At 38.7% G+C, this 26,848-nt stretch overlaps 1 protein-coding gene across 3 annotated transcripts in view; it reads left to right on the top strand.

Annotated features, from left to right (window-relative positions):
- The window catches only part of spen (spen family transcriptional repressor), a 91,744-nt gene that overhangs the window by 53,900 nt on the left and 10,996 nt on the right, over nt 1–26,848 (top strand). Inside the window, exons 4-11 of one of the 3 annotated variants that reach the window (XM_059951920.1) lie at nt 3,035–3,192; nt 7,160–7,360; nt 10,328–10,479; nt 11,617–11,742; nt 13,385–13,498; nt 14,734–14,847; nt 15,380–15,480; nt 17,637–26,196. In XM_059951920.1, the coding sequence (XP_059807903.1) occupies nt 3,035–3,192; nt 7,160–7,360; nt 10,328–10,479; nt 11,617–11,742; nt 13,385–13,498; nt 14,734–14,847; nt 15,380–15,480; nt 17,637–26,196 (9,526 nt within the window). Of the gene's footprint in view, nt 1–3,031; nt 3,193–7,159; nt 7,361–10,327; nt 10,480–11,616; nt 11,815–13,384; nt 13,499–14,733; nt 14,848–15,379; nt 15,481–17,636; nt 26,197–26,848 lie in introns of all 3 variants that reach the window. The other 2 variants (XM_059951919.1, XM_059951918.1) reach the window with 2 other exon arrangements.

The following is a 26,848-nucleotide window of genomic DNA, read 5'->3' as shown; positions in this document are numbered from 1 at the left end:
TTTTAGCATCAGCAATATTTTTGGTTATCAAAGAAGAAATATTCTCCTGTCCCCATGAAATTTGCTGCTTCCATAAGCTATATACATTTTCTGATGGTTTCCAAACCTCAGGATTCACCCAAGGGGATGCTGTGTAATCCTTGAATTTGAAAGTTTAAGTAAATATATTAAATCAGGAGTTCTCAACCTGGGACCTATGGGCCCTTGCTTTAATGGTATTGGTCCGTGGCTTAAAAAAGGTTGGAAACTCCTGAACTAGGTCATTTGTCCTAAATTCACACCATATCATTAATACATCATCTATCCATCCATCCTCAAGTGTGCAAGTTTATCCCATGTATACTTTTCTGAGGACTTGGGTTTTGCCCATCCTAATTGTGATTGAAATTATTGAGGTAAACTGGCCATTTGTACCACTGCAGTCTTTTTGATACAGATACTCAAATAGTGTAGTTGGGCAAGGAATTCCAGGATTTAGAACTGGCAGCAGTGTAGAAATAGAGATACATTTCCAAGTCAGGATGTTGTATGACTTTGAAGGGAACCTGCAGGTGTGGTGCTCCCATGCATCAATCTATGCACATTTTGAACAGAAAAGAAATGGAATGACACTACCCACCCAATAACCTCCAATTCACCTGTACACAGAGTCACCACGGAATACGTAAGATAAATCTTTTGGAGAGTGAGCCCTCAAAAAGCATCTGACCCAATGGAGTCCTGCCACATACTTGGATTCTGCTCTGATCAGACATTGGGGTTGTTTGCAGACATTTTTAATGTCTCCCTATTTAAGTCTGAGATTCTCATCTGCTTTGAGAAGATCACTATTACACTGGTACCTAAAGTTAGGTAATGTGCTTTGATGCTACTGCCCAGTGGCTCTGATGTCCACAATCATGAAATGCTTCAAGAAGCTAGACATGGCGTAACTCCAGTTTCCAGCCAGAGTCTGCAGTATGCCTACCACAAAAAAAAAAGTCCACAGGACGTACCATCTCCTTGGCCCTTGGAATATTGGGATAGTAAAGACATCAGCTCTGCCATAATTCCAAGGAAACTCATCGCCAAACTCCTAGATCTCAGATTTAACACCTCCCTTTGCAACTGGATCTTTAACTTGTTGGTGAATGGACTATAATCAATAAAGACATGCAGCAACACATCCGGCACAATTATCCTCAACTCTGATGCTCAACCAGATTGTGTCCTCAGTCCCCTACTGTACTCCCCATACACTCATAGCTGTAGTGGCAGAATCAGCTCTACAACATCTACAGGTTTGCATATGACACCAATGTAATGGACCAAATCTTAAATAATGATGAGTCAGAGTACTAGAAGGAGAAAGCCTAGTGGCATTGTGTCATGACCATGATTTTCCCCTCATTATCATCAAAAGAGCTGGTCATTGACTTCAAGGCAAAAGGGGTGCACATGCTCCTGTTTACATCAACTATGTTGAGAGTTTTAAGTTCTAGGAGTGAACATCACCAATAGCCTTATCTATTCCAACCATATAGACCTATAGCCAAGGAAGTATAGCCACGCCTATAAGTCCTTAGCAAGCTAAAGAAATTTGGCATATCCCTGTTAACTCTCAACATTGTTATAGATACACCATAGAAAGCATCGAACTCAGATGCATCAGGGTTTGGTATGGCAATTGGACTGGCCGAGACTACAATAACCTAACTGCAGGGAGTTATGGATGCAGCTCAACACATTATGGAAAACAGCTTACCCTTCATAGCATCTGTCTACACTCTTTATTGCCTCAATAAAGTAGCCAGCACAATCATAGGCACTACCCATCTCTGTTTTCACTCTGCCCACTAGGCAAAAATACAAAAGTCTGAAAGTATGCACCACCAGGCTGTAGGAAAGCTTTTGTCCTGCTGTTTCATGACTATTGAATGATCTCGTACAATAAGATGAACTCTGTTGACCTCAGAATCTACTTCATCATGGCATTCAGATCTTTAGTCCATGTTTAAAACCTAATTGTTATGTAGAGCTAGATGATTCCACTGGTTATTCATACAAAATGCTGAAGGAACTCAGCAAGCCCAGCAGCATATATGGAGGGGAATAAATAGCCAATATTTGTTCCCCTCCATGAGTGTTGCCTGAGTTTCTCCAGCATTTTGTGTGTATAACTGAATTTTTCTGCAGTGTCTCTTGTGTTCATGATCCTTTGGTGGCTACCTGCCACTTGATAGCACTGTTGGTGATGGTTTCCATCAGTTCCTGATCATTGAGAGTAGATAGCTTGATTGAACAGTTGTTGGTCTTTTTAGGTTTGTTTTGCATTTAATTGTGCTTACCCTGTGTACATTGAGTCTGTAAGTTTTTATTTAATGCTTGTTGTTATCAGCTTTTTGAAGATTTTTCCACATGACTAATGCTAAGTTGAGTTATAGATTATAAGGCTTTCTTTAATATATCAATCTTTTAAAAAGTTAGTATTTGGTCACTGAAATGTAAATCTGATTGCTTATAAAGTGCTGAAGCTGGAGACATCACATTATTAACACATATGGTTAAACTGATGAGAATTCATATATTGTGCTGCTCTGTTATTTTGTATACCTTGAATACAATTTAGTGTTTGTAAAGAGACATGATAATGCCATGCTGAGTACTTAATGTATAAAGACATTTTATACATTAAGTACTGATTGAATAAAATTGCCATGAAAGGCAGCAAGCCTTACTATAAAAGAATGGTTTTTATCCTAATATTGCATTTTTATAAAATTGTTACATAGTAAATTGATGTGCATTCATGCTAACCTGAGCAAAACTTTCTAAAAGCTCATTGTTGCTGCTATGCTAGCTTTGATTATAAGAGCCTCTAGTCTAGTGTCTCAATTAATGCTTATTTACAGCTTTGTATTTTGGGGGAAATAATAAATTATCTTCCAAAGTAACAGTTTTGAGATTGTAGGATAGATATAAATAAGTTGGATGCTGTTTATTCTGCAGCTGAAATGGTTAAATCTGATCAGCAGCTTTTTTCTTTTCACAGTAGTGATTCAAGCAGCAGTTCCAGTGACGAGTCTCCAGCAAGATCTGTTCAGTCTGCTGCAGTCCCTGCACCACCAGTTCAACTCCCAACACCTGTGGAAAAGGATGAACCACGCAAGAGTTATGGAATCAAGGTCCAAAATTTGCCAGTCCGTTCTACTGGTGGGTAACACCTCATTTGTTAAGATTTATCCAGATAGCAGTCATATTCTAGTAGATATTTGTTAAGTTTGAAGAAATTGTCTGGTAATCTTACCGCAACGTTGTAGCTTCAGTAAAGAGACAATTTTACAATTTGGAATTTTAAATTTCAGTTTGGTTTAAATTAACAGATGACAATTTCTTTGTGTTTAATTAGATTTCTTTATTTTGTTGTGGGATATTTGTAAGTTAGCAGGTCACTGTAAATTACTTCAGGTGTGCAGGTGAATGATAGAATCTTAGGAGCTGATGAGATTATGAGAATAAAATGCGAATGGGTATTTCTGCAATTTCTTGTAGAGATTGAGATAAAGAAAAACGTCCAATGTGCATCTGTCTTCTGTGATCAAATACATGAAAACAAAAATAAACTAAGCATAAGTCATTTAAAAATGTTCTTCAGTATGTACCAGACTTTGCTCTAATAGCTGAAGAATTGCTTTACAACACATAGGAGCTAACCCTGGGATGTAGTGCATCTGGTTCAGGTGACTTATCTACCTTTAGACCTTTCAGCTTTCCAAGCACCTTCTCCCTAGTAATAGCAACTGCACTCACTTCTAACCCCTGACACTCTTGAAATTCCAACATACTACTAGTGTCTTCCACAGTGAAGACTGATACAAAATCCATATTGTTTGTCTGCAATTTCCTTGTCCCCCATTACTACCTCATTTTCCAGTTATCCAATATCTACTCTTGCCTCTCTTTTACACTTTATACATCTGAAAATATGTTTGGTATTCTCTTTGATATTGTTGGTTTGCTTCATATTTCACCTTTTCCCCTAATGGTTCTCTTAGTTGCCTTCTGTTGGTTATTAAAAGTTTCTCAATCCACTTAACTTCCCACTAATTTTTGCAGTATTATATGTCCTCACTTTTGCTTTTACGTTGGCTTTTGACTTCCCTTGTCAGCCATAGTTGCATCATCCTGCCTTTAGAAAACTATCACTTCTTTGGAATATAAATATCCTGCGCCTCCCAAATTGCTCCCAGAGACTCCAACTATTGCTTCTCTGCTGTCATCCCTGCTAGTGTACCCTTCCAGTCAACTTCCACCAGCTCCCCTCTCTCTCGCCCCTTTATTCCACTGTAATACTCATACATCTTTTGTGTCTCCCTCTCAAATTGCAGGGTGAATTCTATCAAATTGTGGTCACTGTCTCCCAAGGGTTCCTCTATCTTAAGTTCCCTAACCAAATCCGGTTTGTTACACAGCACCCAATCCAGAATAGCTGATCCTCTCGTGAACTCAACTACAAGCTGCTCCAGAAAGCTATCTAGTAGGCATTCTACAAATTCTTTCTCTTGGGATCCAGCACAAACCAATCTACCAACATTTTGAAATCTCTCATGACTATTGTAACATTGCCCTTTTGACAATCCTTTTCTATCTCCCATTGTAATTTGTACCCCATATCCTGACTACTGTTCGGAGGCTTGAATATAACTTCCATCAGGATATTTCTACCCCTGCAGTTTCTTAATTCTACCCACAAGGATTCAACATTGATCCTATATTACCTTTTTCTAAGGATTTGATTTTATTTTTTACCAACAGAGCCACACCACCTCCACTGTCTCCCTGCCTGTCGTTTCGATATGATGTGTATCCTTGGATGTTATCTCCCAAATATCATCATCTTTCAGCCACAACTCAGTGTTGCCCAGAATGTCATACCTGTCAATCTCTAACTGCACTACAAGATCATCTACTTTATTCCAAATGCATTATGCATTCAAAAATAAAATTTGCAATCCTGTTTCCAAAACACTTTTTGATTTTGTCCCCCTTCTATACTGCAATTCATCCCACCGTGTGCAATTTTGCTTTATCATCTACCTGTCCTTCCTGACAGCCTCACTACTATGATGAAGTAAAAATAAAATTGATAAAACGTTAGAATATACTTCAGGCCAGAGCCACAATGATAGCAGTTAAATCACTCAATAGGTGACTGATAAAACATTTTTTAATTCATGCAGTGCTTTTAGTAAAATGCCTCAGAGTACTCTGTAAAGAACATAATTAAGTAACATTTCACACTGCACCACAAATAAATAACCTAGGTCAAGAGGAGAGGCTTTAGCGAGTGTCTTAAGGAAGAACAGAGAGAGAGGAGAACTTTTTTAGGGAGACATTTCCAGAATTGGAAGATTGAAAATTTTTCATACTGGCTAGAGGAGAATACAACACAGAAAGTCGCGAGGCTATGAGAGAAATTTAGAAATCTGTATGAGAATTTTAAAATTAAGCCATAAAGGTATTTGGAATCCTCTGCTTAATAGGATGACTTCAGCTATCAAATCAAATTCAAGTTTAATTATCATTCAACCATACATGAATACAGCCAAATGAAACAACGTTCCTCTGAGACCAAGGTGCAAAACATACACAGCACATTCAAGATGGCGAGCATACATACAGTCACACAAAATGTATATAGCCCAAGTACCTGAGTGGCATATCCTACAAATTGATAGTGCTGTTCCCGCCAGTCCATAGACACACACACACACACACACACACACACAAACACCCCCTCCCGAGGCCAGCCCCCAACCGAACATGGATGGCATGCTACTCCACCTCAGACACCTCTTCTCCTGGACTGCAGTAGCAGCCAAACCTGCAGATTGAGGCCTACACCTCGGTTCAACTGAAGCACCTTACATTATTGGTGTTCAACAGAGTCAAACACCTTTGGTTGACCCTAAGAGGCTGCTGCGTCTTTGCACACCGCCATCTTACTGGTAGAATCCATTATCCGTTTCTGATCCTAAAATACCCATGTTATGGATAGAAAAATAGACCTTCGCTTTATCACTGTCAAAATTATTTCTGTGAACATGAGGTCAGTGTGTGTGATTACCAAATAATCTGCTCATATTAAATTTGGTAGGTACACATGAAAATGGCCATTTCTACATATACTAACAGTCTGTGCAGTTGTGCCCCAGCAAATAATAAATCTCTTCAAATGGGAAGGAAAAACAGTTAGGAGGAAGAGTGAGGGGTAAGGGAGCACTGGGTACTAACTTTAGCACTCTTCAGAAAAATGTGATTTTTTTTTACCTCAATCTATTCACTTTATTGAGTCTAACAAAAAGATTGAAAGCACGTGTGGAGGAAGCAAACTCAGAAGTTACCTGGATTTGATATTATATCAGTGCTAAAAGGTTAAAGTTCCAAACTTGATGGCTATCACATGGTTAATTACTACGTTTTAATTTCAGAACCCATAGTTAATTGGTTTCTTAATGTATGTCCTTTTAAAGGGTTTAACTCTGAAATACTAATATTGGGATTTTTTTATTATTACTGCATTTCTTGAAGCAGTTGAAATTATAAATATTGATGTCTCAGTCGTGTATAGTAGTTAGAATCTGAACTAGAAATAAATCTGGCATCCATTTTTATAAAATAGGAGAATTTAATAGAAGTTTAAATTAGGGATGCCATCTTGCGGCATAATTTATATAAAAATAAAATTTAGGATTTTTTTTATCCTCATTGCAGCTTAATTTTTTTGTATTTTTCTACGTGCTAGTAATATTATTGAAAAGGATGACACAGATCTGGATTAAAATTGAGCAAAGCCTTGTCATTATAATTATTGGATACAAGTAGCAGGTCAAATTCTCTCTTAGTCCAACTTCCCCTCCATTGATTTTGCAGGGGATATTATATTTGTCTGCTGACTGCAGCATGGCCAGTGCTTTCCATACTTTCAGATCATTTTGGTAGCTCTCATCTGAGAATCTCTGAAAACCAGGATTGTCTATCATTGCAGATCAGAAGAGCATTCTAGATGTAAGCACTTGTAAAATTGGAGTTTCTGTTGAATACTAATTAAGCTAAAGAAAAATGATACTTTGCATCATGTGGACAGTGTTGTATTGAAAATATTTATTTTTGCATTTAGACACAAGCCTTAAAGATGGTCTATTTCATGAATTTAAGAAGTATGGAAAGGTAACATCTGTACAGATCCACGGTGCATCCGAAGAGCGCTATGGCCTAGTTTTCTTTCGACAACAAGAAGATCAAGAGAAGGCTATGAATGCATCTAAGGGGAAGTTATTTTTTGGCATGCAGATTGAAGTCACTGCCTGGACTGGCCCAGGTAGGTGTATACTGAGCAGCACTGAGTTTTGAGAGAGTATGGTTATATCAAAGGCTTTATGGAAGCATGGAACAATTGTGTTTTGGATTAGTTTATTACATAGAAACTCTACTGCCCTTGCAGTGTGTGTGTGTACAAACCCAGGCAAGGAGTTTAACTTCTCTCAGAAGTCACCCAAGCCAGAGACTTTTTTCTGGATTTTTGGTGAGGACAAGCTTGTAAAACTGTATTAAGTTAAGTACGTATTAGATTCAATACAGAATCATCACACGCCTGAATATACTAACACTATCAATTATTCTCACAATCAGTGAGAATACAAGGTGACACACACACACATGCAACATTCTGTAACTATGCCATTTAGATCAGAGTGAATTTGTGGGTTAATAGTGATAAAGGACATACTACCTCTTCAAAGTCCATCTACTAAATGTTTACCAATATTAAGAAAGCTCAGGATTCACAAAATATCACAGTTTCAATGGCAAATAAAGAGTGGTTGGAGATGGATGTCTTTCTACCATGTGTGGTTCAGGTCGAAATCCAAGTTAACCTGTGCAGGATATGATGTGAAAAACAGCTTATGAACAGGAAGTGATGTTTGAACAAAGCAAACGATGCTTCTCAAGGCCAGAACAAGAACCGTAGTACATTGCCTGTGTAACCCCCTGGGTCGCCTCAGGCTCGCTCAGCTCGTTCTCGTCTAGGGGGAGCAGTCTTTGGCCCGGCCAAACTGGGTAATCAGCTGGTGTGGATGCTGTGTGATGTCCCCGCCTCGCCCAAAAACAGACAGTACACCATAAGCGATTAAATGAGTACAATTTATAAAGGTTACTATAACTAAGTGATTAATAATGATACAGTATATATGAAGAGAAAAAATAAAGAACAGGTGCCAAACTTATCAAAGTCCAAACCACTTCGTGCACAACCGTTGGAGCTCAATTATTGAAGTCTTCTGGCCACCATTCGATCCCCTCCGAACTCCTCGACTCGCAGCTCAGGACCCTCCGAGTGGTCAACCAAGCACATCTAGCTTCATCCCCCCTCCTCGGAGTACCTCCTGGCCTCGGCCCCCCCCCCCCCCGCCCCTTGGGGTCCGTTCCTCGCCCAGTTTACAGCATTGCGTCCTCTCTCTGGACCCCCTCGCGCTGATCTGCCCAAAAGCCCGTCAACAAAAGCTTACAGACTCAGAAGAAAGAACATTAATCTCCATTTGGTTTACAAAGGAACACTTCTCCCAGCACTCTCTCGCAACAAAGAAACATTCCTGCTAGTTAACAAAACAAAGCCCTTTTGATTACATACTGCACAGTAGAAAAAGAAACCCCCCTTTACACAAGGCCAGAACAAGAACCTTAGTACATTGCCTGTTATCTTTATGCAGAGATGAAAGGTACACAAACTCAACTCAATTAAATCAACTGACTTCCTGCTTTGTGTCCTGTTAAGTGCCTATTCTTGGTCATAAAGAAAGAAAACCAGAAGTTGGAGGTACTCCGAGGAGGGGGGGGATGAAGCTAGATGTGCTTGGTTGACCACTCGGAGGGTCCTGAGCTGCGAGTCGAGGAGTTCGGAGGGGATCGAATGGTGGCCAGACTGTCTCAGTTCTGCTATTCAATAAGATTATGGATCAGCTTTTGCCTGAAAATCATTTTTCACTAAAAATTCATGTCCCCTATTTCTACTTGTGTACAAAAATCTAGCACTGTCTATCTTGAATGTGAGAAGTCCCCATAACCTGCTTGAATAGAAAATTCAAAAGATATCGCACCATCTGGATGAAGGCATTGGTTCTTACTTCTTTCTAGCTACTTATTTTAAAACTGATCCCTTGTTTTAAACATTTTGACTTGGAAGCATCAGTTTGTGTAAGTCTCATTTGTGTATAGTTTATTTCATTGAGAAATTCTACAATTCAGTGCTCCTCAAAGTGGATCTGTGTACACACTTCACCAGTGGGCTGCTGATTTCAGGTCTATCTTTAAATGAAAACTATTGATTGGCCAGTGTGAGTAGAAGTGTAGAGGCAATAGTCAACTAGAATCTGTAGTCAAAGCATTTTCACTTAACTACGAATTCTGTAATAACTGCTTTTGATAGGATTTCCTTGCGTTAAAAATTAGAGCAGATTCAGATTCATTTATCATGTATACATTGAATCACATGTACATCACTTGTACAGTGAAATGTGTCATTTATGTTAACTATAACACCCATTAGTGTACTGGGGGTAGCCCACAAGTGTGGCCACACTTACTGGCACCAACATAGCATGCCTGCATTGTTTAACAGAGCAAAACAAAAGACAACAATAGCAAAACAAACCTTTCCCACCCAGGCAGACAAACTGGTTTCCAACTTCAGGACAGACTGTCTCTAGTCCTTGGCCCCAAGCTCCCAAATTTGCAGACATTGGGCCTCCAACCTCAACCCTAGGTCTCACTGATGTCTTGACCTTTGAGTCTTGACTCTTATCACACACGGACCTCCAACCCTGGCGATCGGCTCACATGACTCCTGCTTATTTGGTCCTCCAACCTGTGACTTGCCAGCCATGATTTTGCTGGTCTCCTTAGCGTCTGCTTGCTGTAACTAATCTCGATCTGTTTGCTTCACTACTCTGTCAGGCTGAAGGGAACAGCATTGAGTCTTTGCTGCAGCACAGAATATATATCCACTCTAGGAAAATAGGCCTCAGGTGATGAACAAATGACCAACAATGGTTGGGTGGAATCAGTATTTGATAACTAGATGACACAGTTCCTTAGTCAGTTATACCTTAGTTAAAGCTTTTGAGGATTGAAAAATACAAAGTAACTGTGGGATTACATGAACGTAATGTGTACTGCATTGTTAAATGCAGTATAATGTATGAACATGTGAAGGATTAATATGCATAATGTTTTAGTGGTGGTGACATAATATATTTTTGAATTTTTTTTTGTTTGGGTCCCCTTGCAGAAACGGAAAGTGAGAATGAATTTCGACCGCTGGATGACCGAATAGATGAGTTTCATCCCAAGGCCACAAGGACGTTATTTATTGGAAACTTGGAGAAAACAACAACCTATGGAGATCTTCGAAACATCTTTGAACGCTTTGGGGAGATTGTGGTATGTACACTGTTGAATTGGTCATTATGAAGATGACAGGATTTTCTATGAGCTTCTGATTTGCAAGTGAAGTTAGGCTGTATAGATTTATCAACGTTCTAATCATTTATCATCTTGATTATCTTCCATAATTGCTGCAGAGCAGATCTTTTTACCAAGCATTAAATAAATAACTTTTGTGATTTGTATTTAATCTCTTGTGGAGAATAAGCTATATTTGTTACATTTAATTTTGATAGTCTAATTGTCACATTATGAGTCCTCTTGGGTGATGGGTAAAACTGATGAGCAGGGTCAAATTAATTCTAAATCAATGTGCATAATGCTGAAAGGTTGAAAGTGTATTAACACTCTGCACACTCCAAATACCTCATTTGGGAATGCCTGCAGTATTTCAAGGCACTGTTAAACATTGATCAACCTGCCTGATTTGTTAATTGAAACACTAGAGTAAAAAAAGCCAGCTAAGATTTAAACATGACTAGGAATTTTAAATTGGAAGCGTTAGGGCTTCTGGAACAATGGAATAGTAAGCATGGGGACAGGATTTTGCATGAGTATGACCTAATGGGGTATAGGGTTACAGGCTGAAGTTTTTAAAGGGCAAGGAATGACTCACTTTTTGTTGTCTTTTTATCTGCACACATTGAATTCTATATTTGGTTAGTATGAATTATTAAAATTTGGAACCAGATTTGCAACCCGAATAGCACCATTATATGAAGCAGTCTGGTTTCCAAATTGAACCATAGTTTATAGGTTAAAAGGTTGTGTGCAAGTCCTAACTGCTGCCAAGTCTTTAAGTTCAAGCATTGGGTGAAGACACATTGTGCTATCCAAGCAGGTGTTTTAATACTGTTAAAATTTAAGAAATTTACATTTCCTTGAGTAATCTTCTAATTGACTATTTCTACTCCTTTAAGAGGCCAATGCAAATAGTAGTGATTGATATTATGCATTACATTTCCACATGAAAATAGCTATCAAATGTTTAACAAAGAATTTTTTTTTGCAGCACAACTTAATCTAAAAAGTAAATGCAAAGAAAACTATATCAAAACATTAAAATTGCCAAATGAGGCAAAGGCCCAGAGTTCAATGTCCATGCTATTGTCTTTTTTTTATTTAAAATGACAGGATATTGACATCAAGAAGGTAAATGGGGTTCCTCAATACGCCTTCCTACAGTACTGTGACATTGCAAGTGTCTGCAAAGCCATCAAGAAAATGGACGGAGAGTACTTAGGAAATAATCGGCTCAAGGTCAGGAAGGAGAAATACAGTCATTTGCTTATCAGGAATATTCACTTATCAGGAATTCACAGTGAAATATTAGTAAGAATTTTCTGTTGAACAATTTCTTGTATACTGTTTTTTGTTGTAACTTTACTTTTGTAATATTCCCCATTGTTTTATTGAGTTACTTTTCCCTTTCCTCCCTCCAAGTTTTTACATTGTTCTCTTTGGCATATTAGGTATAGTGTCCAACCTGCAGATCTGTCTGTGGATGTATTTGGTGTTACCTTTGGTCAACCTGTCTGAGCTGTGACTGAACAGTGTATGAACGCAAACATTACTGTTTCTCTCTCAGATAAGAGTTGAAACAAGCTAAATTGACCTGGACAATGGTGAAGCCTGGCACTTTCTGATTTAAGATTCCATTGGGCTAGATTGGAAGATTGATCTGCTCTGGTTTCTCCTTCCTTACATCCCATCCCCATGTCACACAGCAACCCATGCTAACTTTAATGAGCTAATGCAGACCTCTGTGGTTGAAGCATCTGATTCAAAATTCAACTTATCCTTAGATTTCACTCACTTCCATTTGGATTTTTTTTTTCTTGACCTGGTTCAGTAAAAATCAGGAACTCAACATCTAGGAAATCAACAATAAAGTAATTATGTCCCCAATATGGCAAAGTGCCGTTTTTTCTCTTGCATTTTGTAATTTGATTTGAAAGCAATATGCATAAGTTTGCATTTTGCAAGACTTTATATGGGCAAGTTGTAATAATGTATATAATATCTAGTTAGTGCAAGGATATTTGTAGGAATATCTGATCATAACACTGAATGTAAATTTGAATTATAATAATGCCAACATGGAAGCTGAATAAAATATTTACTTAAGAATGTTCAAATGAAATTCATTTTGCTCAGTTGAATACAGTAGGCATATACCAAAGAAAGCCAAAAATTACTACTTTGTATGATTGACTATGTACTACAATTTGAGTGGCCATCTCTTCTCTACTACCATTATATTGTACTTATCTAATAAGATAAATAACAATAATTAATACTTAATATAATGAAGTATTATTTATAATTAAGTAATGCTTTTATGTACAAATGAAAATATTAGACATTTGTGTGCTCTTTAGTACTTTTAAACAGCGAGGAAATGCTTCAGGATATTATATCTTGAAGTTACAAAGCATAACATCAGTACTCCATGAGAAATTAGCTCAGCTGTAAAGGAAAGAAATGGCAGATTCCCAAATGAAGTGAGGGAAATTTAGAATGTCATCCCAACATGTTTGAGTATATCCTGAAAGGCCAGTTCTGCAAGGAAACTGAAAGGCAGAGTTCCTGTTTCAGCTGCCAAATAATGTATGAGTCAATTATGTGTGAAAGAAGATATGATGAATAAAATCTTCAAAATATATAAATCATGTATAAATTTCCATCGTGTTTCTATACCAATTATCTCCAGTGAATATCTTTATATCAGTTATTCTATAATTGATAAGTAGAGTTTGTAAATTTTGTCCATTAGCCAATTAGATGATATTTGCAAAAATGAAAGTCTACCATATAGCTTAATCCTTTGAATTTAGGTCCTTGAGTTTTGTTACAATTAAAGTACACTTATTTTCTTCTCTCTATTTCTCATTCTCCTTAGCTGGGATTTGGAAAGAGTATGCCAACTAATTGTGTATGGCTGGATGGTCTATCTTCAAATATTACTGAACAATACTTGTCCAGACATTTTTGTCGTTATGGTCCTGTGCTCAAAGTAAGTGTCTTCTTGCAGTGCTCATTTACATTCCTTAAGTTATTAACAACTGGCAGCAAAAAGAATTTTCTTCCAATCATTTGGATTTCAATTTCCCCTTCAAAATATTCCTTCTATACATTTCATGTTCTGATAAAAGCAAATAATAATAATCAGTTTGTATCATAAGCATATTAATCTAGTCAGTTTTCAGTTTTATTTTGTACCTTAAAAGAAACTTGTGAAAAATGCATTTTATTCAGAGTATTTAAACATAATCTTTTTAAAAACTATTTCCTTAATAAGATTGTGTTTGCTGCTCTGGCCAGTTTAAAATGCTTAAAAAAGTTAATGTCTGGTCCCTGTAATGTCACCCACAGCATGGCATATTTAATCATTTTTTTCCCCACCACTTTTAAATAATCAGCTTACGAACAGGGAATCTGAAATAAAAAGTTGTTCAATGTTTCAGGTGCAAGTTCTTTGTCAGATCTCATTTCTAATGAATATTCCCACCCAAGCCACTGAACTGATTACTCTGTGAATTACTGATCAATCTTATTTATGTCCATATGGAGCGGTTCTATATTTTAGCATCAAAATGTAACCCGGCTCCTTTCAGAAAGCTGAATGTAGCAGTGAGGAGCTGCTGAACATTGAACCATTGCATTGTATAACAATAGTAATGGTAGTAGAGAGCCATTGTTTTACAATCTCTGCTGGGTTATTTTGGAAGCCCTGGTGTTGATTTTTCTCATATTAAATCTTGAAATTGGTTGTAAGACCAACAATAGTTTTATGAAGAGGATATTGAATCAAACAAATCATATGTTCAAAGCTTATTTGAAAATTATATTTATCATTGCAGCTAATTTCTTCTGGGTGTAAAATGATGTGAAAGTAGTAAGATGATGCATTATTTCTTTGATATAGCATTCTCTATATCTTCAGCTCATCTTTTAATTTGTCATTCACTATGTCACTCTCTGATACACAACTTCTCTAATAACATTTTATTACAGGTCCCTTGCTCACGAATAAGCTATGTAAACAACCTTCACAATAATCATAATTGATATGAGCTCTAGTAGACCTCTCTGCTTATGGATTACTTACAGGGAAATGACATCAAACATCAATTCTAACTTAGCCCTTCTCAAAAATGCACAAACCCTCGAGAGATTCTACCAGATATCAGTTACATGCCCTTCCTATTCAGGGAACTAGCTGACTTCTTTCTTTACCTCCTGGGACAGATTGTGTTGGATCGTCAGAAAGGAATGGCTCTGGTGTTGTACGATGAAATTGAATGCGCACAGACAGCGGTGCAGGAGACCAAGGGCAGGAAGATTGGAGGAAATAGAATAAAGGTTAGTATAAGAGAGTTCATGGGGAATCTAGGAGTGCACGTTCTCTTCATTCTTAAAATTCCTCTCTTTCTGTCTTTCAGGTAGATGTTTATAGCAATGTTCCCTGTCTTCTCACACTCACATACACAAACTTTTCCCAACCCTTCCTCAATTCTGTGGAATTGCATGAAATGCTGATGTGTTATGTTCAGAACCAGAGCATGAAATAATAGCAACATTGAAGGGGATTATTTAGTTTAAATCTTAAGAAAAGCCCAGAAAGTTTAAAATTTTATTTTATAACTTTGGAAAGCATACTCTATTGGCATTCAGCAATTTAAAGTGGCATAATGACTAGCAAGCAAATTGGAAAAGCAGTTTAATGCTTGCAAGAAACATAAGCATTTAAAACAGTACTATTTGCTGCCAGTTCAACTTTGCAGTTGAATATTCAGCTATATTTATTTGTTTTTTTATATATATATATATATATATCCATACTTGATATAGTTTCTGCTTCTAATGCCTAACAGTGAGATATCTTCCATACCAGGTGGATTTTGCAAACCGTGAGAGTCAGTTGGCATTTTATCGTTCAATGGAAGTCTCTGGGCAAGATATTAGAGATCTATATGAAATCTTTGCAGAGAGAAGGCAAGTGAATCTTTTTTTTAAGTTTGTTAATGCTTCTTAAACAATGAAAACTATATAGTGTGAAGAACTTCTGGTTTGCTACACTGTTCAGCTCAGGATTTTTGATCAACTTTGACAATTAGATGTCTGAACATTTATTATATGTAAATTAGGAATTGTATGTCCATGGATTGGTTACTCATAAATGCGTAATTTTTGCCTTAGCAACTTTAAAATGTAGAACCTTTGTATATTCGAAATGTGTTTCCAATGCATTCCACTAGTGTTTTAATTACCTCTCAAAAGCATTGTTGGTAAAATGGTTTACTCTAGAGGAAGCTTTGTTTAAGTCTTTAGCATATGTTTTTCCTATACTTAGCATAATCCAAGGGCCATGGCAGTCAGATATAATTCTCTCTTCCCTAATTCAGATATATATGGGTTTAAACATTATAATTCATTTTCTGGTTTTCAGCTTGCACTTCAATTTTGATCAGGGATGTATCAATTCATCACTGGGTAAAAATATCAGACTTTGTGTCCAAATTCAAAATGACTATTCTGTATTACTGGTATTTTTATGTAGCTGTTTATTTTGATATAAATTAATAAAATGCACATTGTATAAAGAAGACAGAACAAACTTTAAACAATCACTCCAGTGACTTGGTGAAAACATTCATCCATTTGTGAATCTTCTGTTGTCAAGACAGAAACTTAAAGGACTTGCAGCAGAAAAAAAACTAATGATTCAGTGTCTGCAAGCATTAACTCAGTAAATAATAATATACTTTCAAAATGAGATTCGTGCAGTGCAATAGCACAACAAATAGAACCATCGCCTTACAACTCCAGCAATCTGCATTCAATCTTGACCTCAGGTACATTATGTGTTTAGTTAGCATATCCCCCTATTAAAGCATGGGTTTCCTCTGGTTTCCATCCACTTCACAAGTATGTGCAGATTGATAAGTTAATTGGCCACTGTAAATTGCCCAAGCACTCATTGAGTGGAACTGTTTTGGGGGAGAGCTGAAGATAGTGTGGGAAGGATTAAATGGGATTTGTGTGGATTCAGTGGGCTGAAAGATTTGTTTCCATGCTATTTGACTCCATGATTTGTTGATCAATCCATTGTAGGACCTTTACTAATCAGCAAATATTGCAACTCCATACATTCTGTGGAGCATTTGATGATGTCCTTGCTTGAATCTGAATTATCCAAAGGTGATGGAAGTAGCTGTGTAGGAAGTGCTTTTTTTTTGGGGCGGGGGGGACATGTGGAAACAGGTGTTTTGCTTGTTGCCTACTTGAAAAGTCCAATGTAAATAGGTAATGTCCCTTATGGTTTCTGTCTTTTATGTCAAATATAGTCCTGGAATTTCATCAGTGCAACACTTACTTTTCCCCATTTCAGAAGATTATGTTTTTTTTTTGCTCCCTGTGCTACATTGATTCAATGAAAAGAATTTTTTTATACCTGCACTATGGTAACATTTTCAAAACAAGGCAATCTGTGCTGCCCTGTTTACGGAATGGTTTTCATGACATGGAAATTTACAAATGCTGCCCTTTCATATTCTATTTTGATTTTTTTTTCCAGTTGACATCGAAGAAGTCTGTTTGACCCATAGATTATAGGCTGCCCCTCAGTCAGTGCACCATTCTCATTAACTCAGCTGATTTTCCTGCAACCCATCTGTAGTAAGGACAACTTAAACTAGCCAGTTAACCTACCAGTACATTTTTGGGAAAGGGAGGAAACCAGAGCACTCAGGTGAAATCCCACATGGTCAGCATCAGAGGTCAGCATTGAACCTATGCAGTTTGCTGGTTTGTATACAAGAAGGTAGGCTTTCCAGGTGCTGATAAAACTTGGCAAGACAAAACAAATTTAAAGGCGTCTTATTATTTAAATTTAAATTTATCTAAATTTAAAGAGTTAGAAAACTTCAACAGCACAGGATAAGACGTCATCAAATGAATGTCTGTTAACAACAGCTTGTGAAAAAAAAGACTGCAGTTTTCCATTACAGAATAGCTTTGAAACAAGGATCAAATCCAGAGTATTTAATTTTGGTGATGGCCTATTTACAAATAGAAAATTAATTTTATACTGCCATTGATTTGTTTAAAACAATGACATTTGAATTGATATACATTTCTTTAATTAACAGAGAGGACCGGAGAGGATCGTATCATGAATATCCTACAGATCGAGCATACTTTGATGCAGTAAGGGGTCCAGCTGCTGTATTTCCTGAAGATCCTCGTCGAGACTATCGGGCAAGAAGTAGAGATTTTTATGCAGAATGGGATCCCTACCAGGGTGATTATTATGATCCTCGCTATTATGAGGATCCACGAGAGTATAGAGACTACAGAGATCCCTATGAACAGGACATAAGGGAGTACAGTTACAGACAGCGAGAAAGGGAAAGAGAGAGAGAACGTTATGAATCTGATCGTGAACGAGATCATGAAAGACGAACTTGTGAACGAAGCCAAAGCCCAACACATTCAAGGAGAGCCCAGAGCTGTAGTGCATCACCAACACAATCTGAAAGACATCAGAGTGACAGCATGGACTCTGAACGCAGGATTTATAGTCGATCTTCTGATCGTAGTGGTAGTTGCAGCTCATTGTCACCTCCTCGATATGATAAAGTTGATAAGCCTGACAAAATCCGACCAGATCGTTATGATAAAAATGAAAAAGAGAAAGATCGGCTGTTTGAGCCTGAAAGAATCGATAAACGAACTCAACGAAAAGAAAAAGTTGACAAATTGGAAAGAGTGAAAAAGACTGAAAAATCTGAGGTGGAGAAACCAGATAAGAAGGAAAAAACTGAAAAGCTCAAACTACGCAAGGTGAAACCCCTAACTCCAAGTTCCCCATCTTCTGAAACAGACCAGGAAATAGATAGGGATCTAAATCCTGATGGACAAAAGGGTAAAATAAAACAAGGGAAAGAAAAAGCAGAGAAAGAAGGAGCTTCAAAAAATCGTTTGGATTTAATTCCATGTGTGATCTTAACTCGTGTAAAGGAAAGAGAGACAAAGGTGATTGAACCCTTGGTTTCAGAGAAATTGAGAGGGAAGCCAGAGAATGATGTTGTCAAATCTCCTCCTACAGAACAAAACAAAGTACAGTTAACACGACTTGATCAAACAAAAGCTGAGCTGTCAAAATCAGAGCCTACTAGGCCAAAACTGTTAAAAGAGAAACTGCTTGCCAGCCAAATAGAAATTGTGGACAAGGAAGTGAAAATTAAGCATAAAAAGAACCTCAAACCTGAACAGTGTGCTGATGCACCAAATGCAATGGATATTGACAAACTGGAGGCGAGGAAGAGGCGTTTTGCAGATCCAGCTTTAAGAACAGACAGGCAGAAGTTAGAGGTTAAACGAGGCAGTCAAGAGGAAGAGGAACTGCGTCTAGGCCTAAAAAAACAACCCGAGTTGGCTCCCTGGAGAGAAGTGGGTAAAGAAGGAGACTTGGACCGACGACCAGTGCGGAAAGAGGCACTCAAACGAGAGCACAGAAAAATTAAGCAAGAAAAATTGGTTCCAGCATTTAGCCCCAGAGAAGGGCAGGAGTCTTCCACTGCTTCTGCAGGGATTGGCTTGCGGTCCAGCATAGAGGTACAGTGTAGATTAAGTGAGCCATCTGAAGAATTGGTGGATATTCAGGAAACTGGAGTGAAGAAAGTGGGCACACAGAAACCTCTGGCTAAGGGAATTCTTCAGCAGCTGCCTCCACATCTTGACGAAATGTCTGGAGAAGGGGAGATTAAAAGAGATGAACGGAAGAGGAAGTATAGTGGCACTGAAGAAACAAATGATCACAAGACCACCAATGAAAAACTGCAGACATCTGATGCAGAGGAGAAACTTGGGATTGATATCGATTACACTCAGAGTTATAGGAAACAAATGGAACAGAACCGCCGGCTTAAGCAGCAGCAGGAAATGGAAATGGCAAAATCAGAAAAATTTAACAGCCCCAAAAAAGAGAATGCAGATGAATTTGAGAGAAGAAGTTTGGTCCATGAAGTGGGGAAGCCACCTCAGGATGTTACAGATGACTCTCCTCCAGTTAAGCGGAGAAAAACTGACCAATTTGATTTTGAAATTAGCATGAAACGAGAGAGGAATTATAGGAGTTCTCGACAGCAAAGTGAGGATTCTGAAAAAACTGTCCTTTCTCCTGGGTTTCGACATATTCTGGCTTATCAAGATGAGGATGATAATTCTGACTCACCACATCAGACATTGTTACTAAAAGAATCTAAAGTTTCTCCCAAACTAGACTCCACCATTCAAATTCCTGTTAAAGAAGAACCTTTAAAGTGCAATGCATATGAATCAAATAAGCGAGAACAAGTATTAGATTTGTCGAGAATTAAAATAACATCCCAGAGCTCTGAAGAGGAGACACCTCGTTGGGAAACACGTTTGAAACTTGATGCAAGTAGATCTGATGTTAGTTTTCCAAGTAGCATTATAAAACGAGATGGAATTCGCAAGCGTTCAGTGCGTGAGCTAGAACCAGGTGAGGTACCGAGTGATTCTGATGAGGATAATGAACATAAGTCTCATTCACCCAAAGCTTCAACATCCTTTGAAAGTTCTAGATTTCCTTCGTTTTACCGGAATAGGGAGGATAGGATATCAGACTTAAAGCTATCCAGTTCTCTAGAAAGAAATAAATTCTACTCCTTTGCTCTTGACAAGACAATTACTCCTGACACTAAAGCTTTACTTGAAAGGGCAAAGTCTCTGTCATCATCGCGAGAGGAAAATTGGTCATTTCTGGATCGAGATTCTAGATTTGCAAATTTTAGAAAGGATAAAGATAAGGAAAAGGTGGAATCGGCACCAAGGCCAATCCCCTCTTGGTATATGAAAAAGAAAAAAATCAGAACAGATTCTGAAGGTAAATTAGATGAAAAGAAGGAAGACCATAAGGAAGATGAGCAAGAAAGGCAGGAACTATTTGCTTCCCGGTTCCTGCATAGCTCAATTTTTGAGCAGGATTCAAAACGTCTACAGCACCTTGAAAGAAAAGATGATGATTTGGATGTAATTTCTGGTAAATTATTTGGAAGGCAGGGATCTGTAGATGGTTCCAGTAACACCCTAGAACTGATGCAAGAACCTGTAGTCTTGTTTCACAGTCGGTTCATTGAATTGACACGTATGCAGCAAAAGGAAAAGGAAAAGGATCAGAAACCAAAGGAACTTGAGCGACGAGAAATTGAAAAAGAAATTCAGCCTAAAACACCGGAATCTCTTCCTGAATCAGAGGTAAAGAATGCTACACCACTTTTTAGGTCTCATATACCACCACCATCATCAGTTGTTCCCCAGGCAGTTCCCCTTGAACAGCAGGATACAGTTAAGAATAATGTAATGAATGAAGCATCAGTGGTAGAAAATGTACTTTCCAGCTCAACAGAGAATCGTTCAGAATTTGCTTCTGCAGCTGATGTCCTGAAACCTGTTGTTGTAAGTGTGAGCCCTTGTGAAGTAGAACCTATTGTAAACAAGCAATTAGATGCAAATGTTACTCCAGATCTTGTGACTGCTGAGGAGGAAATATCAGCTGGAGAACATTCCTCTTATTTGAATATTAAACCACCAACTCCAGGGGGAACTGACTTACAAGAAAAGTGCGTAAATCCTGAAACTGAAGTGCAAGAACTCGGTGTAGATTCCTCCAAAACTAACAAAAAGGAAGTGACAGCAGAAGACCATAAAGGAGATAAAAATCCTTCTACCACTGCCCAGTTTGATATCATCCAGCAAGAAGAACATTTGGAGGTACAACCACAGATTTCGGATAATGAAGTAGATGCAGAACCTATAAATGTAAAAGAGAAAAGGTCTTCTCAAACCAAAAGAACAAAGGCACCACTTCAAGCAGTCACTGCAGCCATCACAGAAAAACCTGTAACAAGGAAGAGTGAGAGGATAGACCGTGAAAAGCTGAAGAGGTCATCATCACCCCGTGTTGACACTCAGAAAGTTCAGGAACAGAAATTGGAATTAGAAAGAGTCTCAAAAAATACAGCAAAGTCTCCAAGTTCTGCCCCAGAGTCTGAAACAGTGGAGCCAAGTTTGCCTTTAGGTAGAACAAGACGCAGAAATGTGCGATCAGTTTACGCGACAGTTGATGATGGACCAAATCTAAAGGACTCAGCTGATACATCACGGTCAACCAGGAAAAGAGGCGATAAAGAAATTCAGGAACCATCAAATGTACAAACACCACCACGACGAGGTAGACCCCCAAAATCCCGCCGTAGACCAGGGGAAGAAGTCCCCTGTTTTAAAGCTGACCAGGTAAAGCAAGAAGTTGAAGAAACAGAAACTAAAGATAGCACTGAAAGCACAAAACCTGTTGAAGGCTGGAAATCACCAAGATCACAGAAAGCTGTACATTCTGTACCTGCTTCAGCTGCTTTTAGCAGCCACGTAGGAAAAAAAGGGTTTAAAACAGAATCAAGGACATCTGAGATTTGTGTTGACCATAGAGATGAAGTTGCAGAACCCTTAGCTGAGCAAAGTTCGAATGAGAATATAAAAACCTCAGTAGAAGAAAGTGAGATGGTAATTGATCAAAAAGCAGACAAAAATGATGTTGCATCAGAAAAATGTCCTTCAGATAAAAACACTAGTGAAATAATAGATAAAAAAACTTTGGAGAAAGGCTCAAAATCAAAGTGCGGAAGGGGAAGAAATTCTAAGACCAATGAAGACAAAATGAGTTTACGGAATTTGGAAATAAGACTAAATACCGAAGAGTTAAAAGTTACTAAAAGTGATGTAGAGATGACTGGGACAGTAAAGAAAGACTCCGTGAAAAATGACATTCAGTCACCCAAACTAATAGAAGAAGAAGCAAGTAATCCATTTTCAGAACCACCAAAATCACCAGAAAAAGAAACCCCAAAACTTGAGTGTTCACCAGAAGCTGTGCAACGTGCTAAGCAGATAGAACTTGAAAGAGCAGTAGAGAACATTGCAAAATTAACAGAAATCCCAACTGTTCATCCTTACAAAGAGGCAACAAATGAACCTGATGTTAGGCCAGAGGAAGAAGTAGAAAAGCCTGCTCATCAGGCAAGTGAAACCGAACTTGCAGCTGCCATTGACTCCATTATTGCAGATGAATCAGCAGAACCTGACAACTTCACATCTGCTCCAAGATATTCTGCTGAACAAACTGTGGCAGGCATCTCTGAAGATCATATGGTGCTCCCTACACCCTCAGATGCATTACAGCCTGAAACCGATCAGGCAGTTGTAAATATATTAGAGTCTAATAATGATGTTAGTGCCTCAGGCCGGTTATTGACAAAAACGTCACCCTCAAATCGTTTGGTATCAAAGATCCCAACTTCAGATCGTGGTGTTTCGAAAGCCCCACCCTCAGTTTCTAAATTTCCCGTATCAACAGAGACTATGTCTTCAGAAGTTTCCTCAGTAGAAAGAACGGTTTCTGAAGTTCCCTCTTCAACAAATAGCATAATTTCTAAAGCTACTACCTCAACAAGTAATGTAGTAACTGAAGCTACTACGCTAGTAGATTCCACCTCAGCAGACAGTGTAATTTCTAAAGCTTCAGCCTCATTAGATACCATGATTTCTAAAGTTCCTGTCTCAGAAGAGAGTGTGTTATCTAAAAGCACTATTACAGTGGAGAGTGTGATATCTAAGGCTCCTGTCTCTGTGGAAAGTGTGATATCTAAAGCTCCTGCCTCAGTGGAAAGTGTGATTTCCAAAGCTTCAACTTCAATTGAGAATGTAGTTTCTGAAACTCCCATTGGAATAGTCAGTCTTGCTTCTCCAACTATATCTTCAGACAGTTTGGTTTCTAAAACTTCAGTGGTGGACAGTCAGTCAGCAGTTTCAGTCAGTTCAGTTTCTGGATCTGCTCTATTAACTACTTTGTCTGAGGTAAAAGATCCTGACACGTGCCTCCAGCAGTCTGAAATTATCTCCCAGAAAACTGAGAACCTTCTGAAACCAGAACCTGTTGAAGTCCCACGAACTCCAAGTCGCAGAGGGCGTTCAAAACCTAGAGCATCGAGGCGTAATAGGCGAGGAAGCACTGGCAGAAAAGGGGAACTAGCAGACGACAACAGCTCTGAACCTGAGCCGGTGACTGTTTCTACTGACATAAAGCAAAGTACTGTTACACCAGAAACCATTGTAGAAAAACCTACAAAAAGAGTAGTGGTGGAACCGCTTTGTGTTCCCAAGGCTGGTGTTGACAATGTGGCTGGAGTAGAAGAGTGTAAACCTGATGAAATGAAAGTTACTGTACCAAGTAAGGAGTCAGTAACTGAAGCTATTTCACCTCAGGATCCACAGCATTCTTCATGTAGTGAGGATAACAAAAGTCCTCCATATTTTAAATTAAAGCAACACAATGATCATACACCTGAGTCTCAACCTAAGCAGAGCATGTCAAGATTGGCTATTAATGCACTCCCAGCCACCACCACTGCAAAGGTTTCAGTAAGTCCGGCACCTGTTTTAGGAACTACACATGTTACATCTGGGGCTGTGTCAGATTGGATTTCAAGACATGAAGCATCCCGTTCTTGTTCCACACCTCCTCCTGCTGCTCCTCCCCCAGATACCAAAGCTTCAGATCTTGACACAAATTCCAGTACATTGCGGAAAATTCTCATGGAGCCAAAGTATGTATCAGCCACAGGAGTCCCTACAACTTTTGTTACCACAGCTATAAATGAACCTTTGACTTCAGTTCGGACAGATGAAGCATTTCCTTCAGCTGAAATCAACAAATTGGTCTTGGATGAGAAGCCTGCAGTTCCACCATGCACTACTGCAGGGCAACAGTTGGCAGAGATACCAACCTTTAATGAAAAAGAAAAACATGTTAGTTCATTGATCTCACCTAAAGTTACTTCAGTAATAAGCAGAATGCCACCAAGTTTAGACCAGGAGGACATGGCAAAAGTTTCAGTGAACAACCGAGGCCCTGGTAATCTTCCATCTCAATCACCCAGCCTCCCAAATATGTCTCTGACAAAACAGAAATATAGATCAAACTTGACTGAAAACAGCAGATACAAACTTGGAACAATGGCGTATATTGCAGATGAGCCAAGGTCAGTGGATAATATCCCATTAAATCAGGGGTCAAGTCCAGGGCTAAGAGTAAATACGTCTGAAGGAGTTGTGGTACTGAGCTACTCGGGCCAGAAGACTGAAGGTCCTCAACGAATAAGTGCTCCGATCAGCCAGATTCCACCTGCTAGTGCAGTAGACATAGAGTTTCAACAATCTGTGTCCAAGTCACAAGCTAAACAGGAGCCAGTTTCACAGTCACAACCTGTGACAAAAGGGTCACAAACTCCAACAGGCTACAATGTGATTGGAACTCATTCCTCAAGCATACTTGCAGGACATGGTGGTGCGCAGCCATATAATACACCACCTGTGATTTCAAGTATTAAGCAGGAGCATCAGATCCTTGAGAAATCTGAATCTGCCATCCTTTCTCAACCAGCATCAGTGAAGATCGTATACAATCTTCTGCCAAACATTATAACTACTAACAAAAAAGGTGGAGAACCAGTTGTTCCTAAAATTGAACCTGTCAAAGTAACTCAGCAGTCAACACTGAGTCCAGGAATCAGCACTCACCATGCTGCTATACCAAGTAAGATGCAGTCAGACACTAACCACATCAGTTCCGGTCGTGGCACCCCAACAGAACGTGCTCTGTCTCTGCCAGTTTCCATTAAACAGGAACCTCATTCCCCACACACATCTGTTCATTCTCCTTCCTCATTTCCCAAAGTGTGCCAGCCTAGTAGTACATCATCTGCTTCTCAGTCAATAAATGCAAACATGGTTCTGAATGCTGGCCTCACAATGGCACAATTTGTTCCCAATGTGCATTTACCAGAACAGTCTGTAATTATGCCTCCTCACAGTGTGACACAGACTCAGGTAGTCTCCTTAGGACACCTTTCTCAGGGTGAAGTAAGAATGAATGCCCCTTCAGTACCAGGTATCCCATATGGAATTAGACCTGAAGCTCATCACCCATCCCCTAGAGCTGTGCTTCAATCTCAGATGGAACTTCGTTCGCAGCGATCAAACACGCCACAGTCAACGGTTATCAGGGACTTGTGCATGCCTCAGATACCCAATCAGCATCAACCTGATGATGATTTAATCCATTATCATGGGATTAGAAGGGGGTCGGGTCCCCTACAGCCTGATGTCCTTGTGATGCAGCCAGAATACAGAATTCATCCTGGAAGTTTACGATTGGATCAATATAATGTCCCCCAGGAGATGCTGCTGCGTGATGTTCGGATGATGTATCCACCTCTAACAGCAGTTGGAGATGTCCATAATGAAACCAGACAAGCCAGGACTCCAGAAGGGTCAGTTAAAACTCCTCCAGCTAGTAAAACCCCTCAGCCAGCTAAAGAAGCTCCTAAGACATCTGAAGTGAAAATGGCGAAGTCCCCTCACAGTGAAGCTCGGCTGATCAATGTCCCCCCTGGAATGCCCATGTCTCAATCTGTAATGGTCTCCCACGGTGTTCAGCTCATGCACCAGGTCCCTAGTTCCTTCCATGACTATCCACGATATCAAGATCTTCGGAACTTCCATCCTTCTCATCTTGGTCATCCACAGTTTGGTGGAATAAACCTGCCATCTCGAAGTATGACACCTCAGGTAAGTACAGCAATTTTCCTCCCTCAATTATTTCCTTTTAAAAACTGATTATTGTTTTGAGATAATTCTTATCTATGGTAATTTATTAGTGAAGAAATACAATGTAGCTTGTAAAATGTTTGTGAAGAACAAGAAGTCTGCTCTCATCAATTCTGATGCTCATTGTATTCCATAAACAAATTATGAAGTCAGCTAAACTTTTGGGTCTTGCTCTGTCAATTTTTAAAAGTTGCTTAAATTCCACAGTTTAGATTAATTCTTAGGATTTCAGAATCATAAAATTCAGGATGGTATTTGGCATGTACCAGCTTTTGAATGAGCAATCTAGATTATTTCTGTACTCTTTCTTGAATCCTCTTTTTTTCCAATACTATTTCCCATCCAGTTCCACCATAATTTTGGGCATATTCTAGATCATAATACCTTGCAGTATTCAAAAAGAAATCTGAGTGATTTGCTTTTACCTTAAATGGACACCTTATGGTTACTTATCCTTCTGCTTATGATGACTATTTTCGTTAATTTGCTCTCTCAGCACCTTTAATGATGTTAAATGCCTTTATTAGATTTTCTCATAATATTCTTTGCTTTAGGGAGTAAAATTCCATTTAACTCTCTAGTTCATGTTGCCATTTAACTGCCTGCTTTGCAG

This window comes from Hypanus sabinus, chromosome 27 (assembly GCF_030144855.1).
Source record: "Hypanus sabinus isolate sHypSab1 chromosome 27, sHypSab1.hap1, whole genome shotgun sequence".
NCBI lineage: Eukaryota > Metazoa > Chordata > Chondrichthyes > Myliobatiformes > Dasyatidae > Hypanus > Hypanus sabinus.
This window is presented reverse-complemented; position numbering and strand designations above follow the sequence as displayed.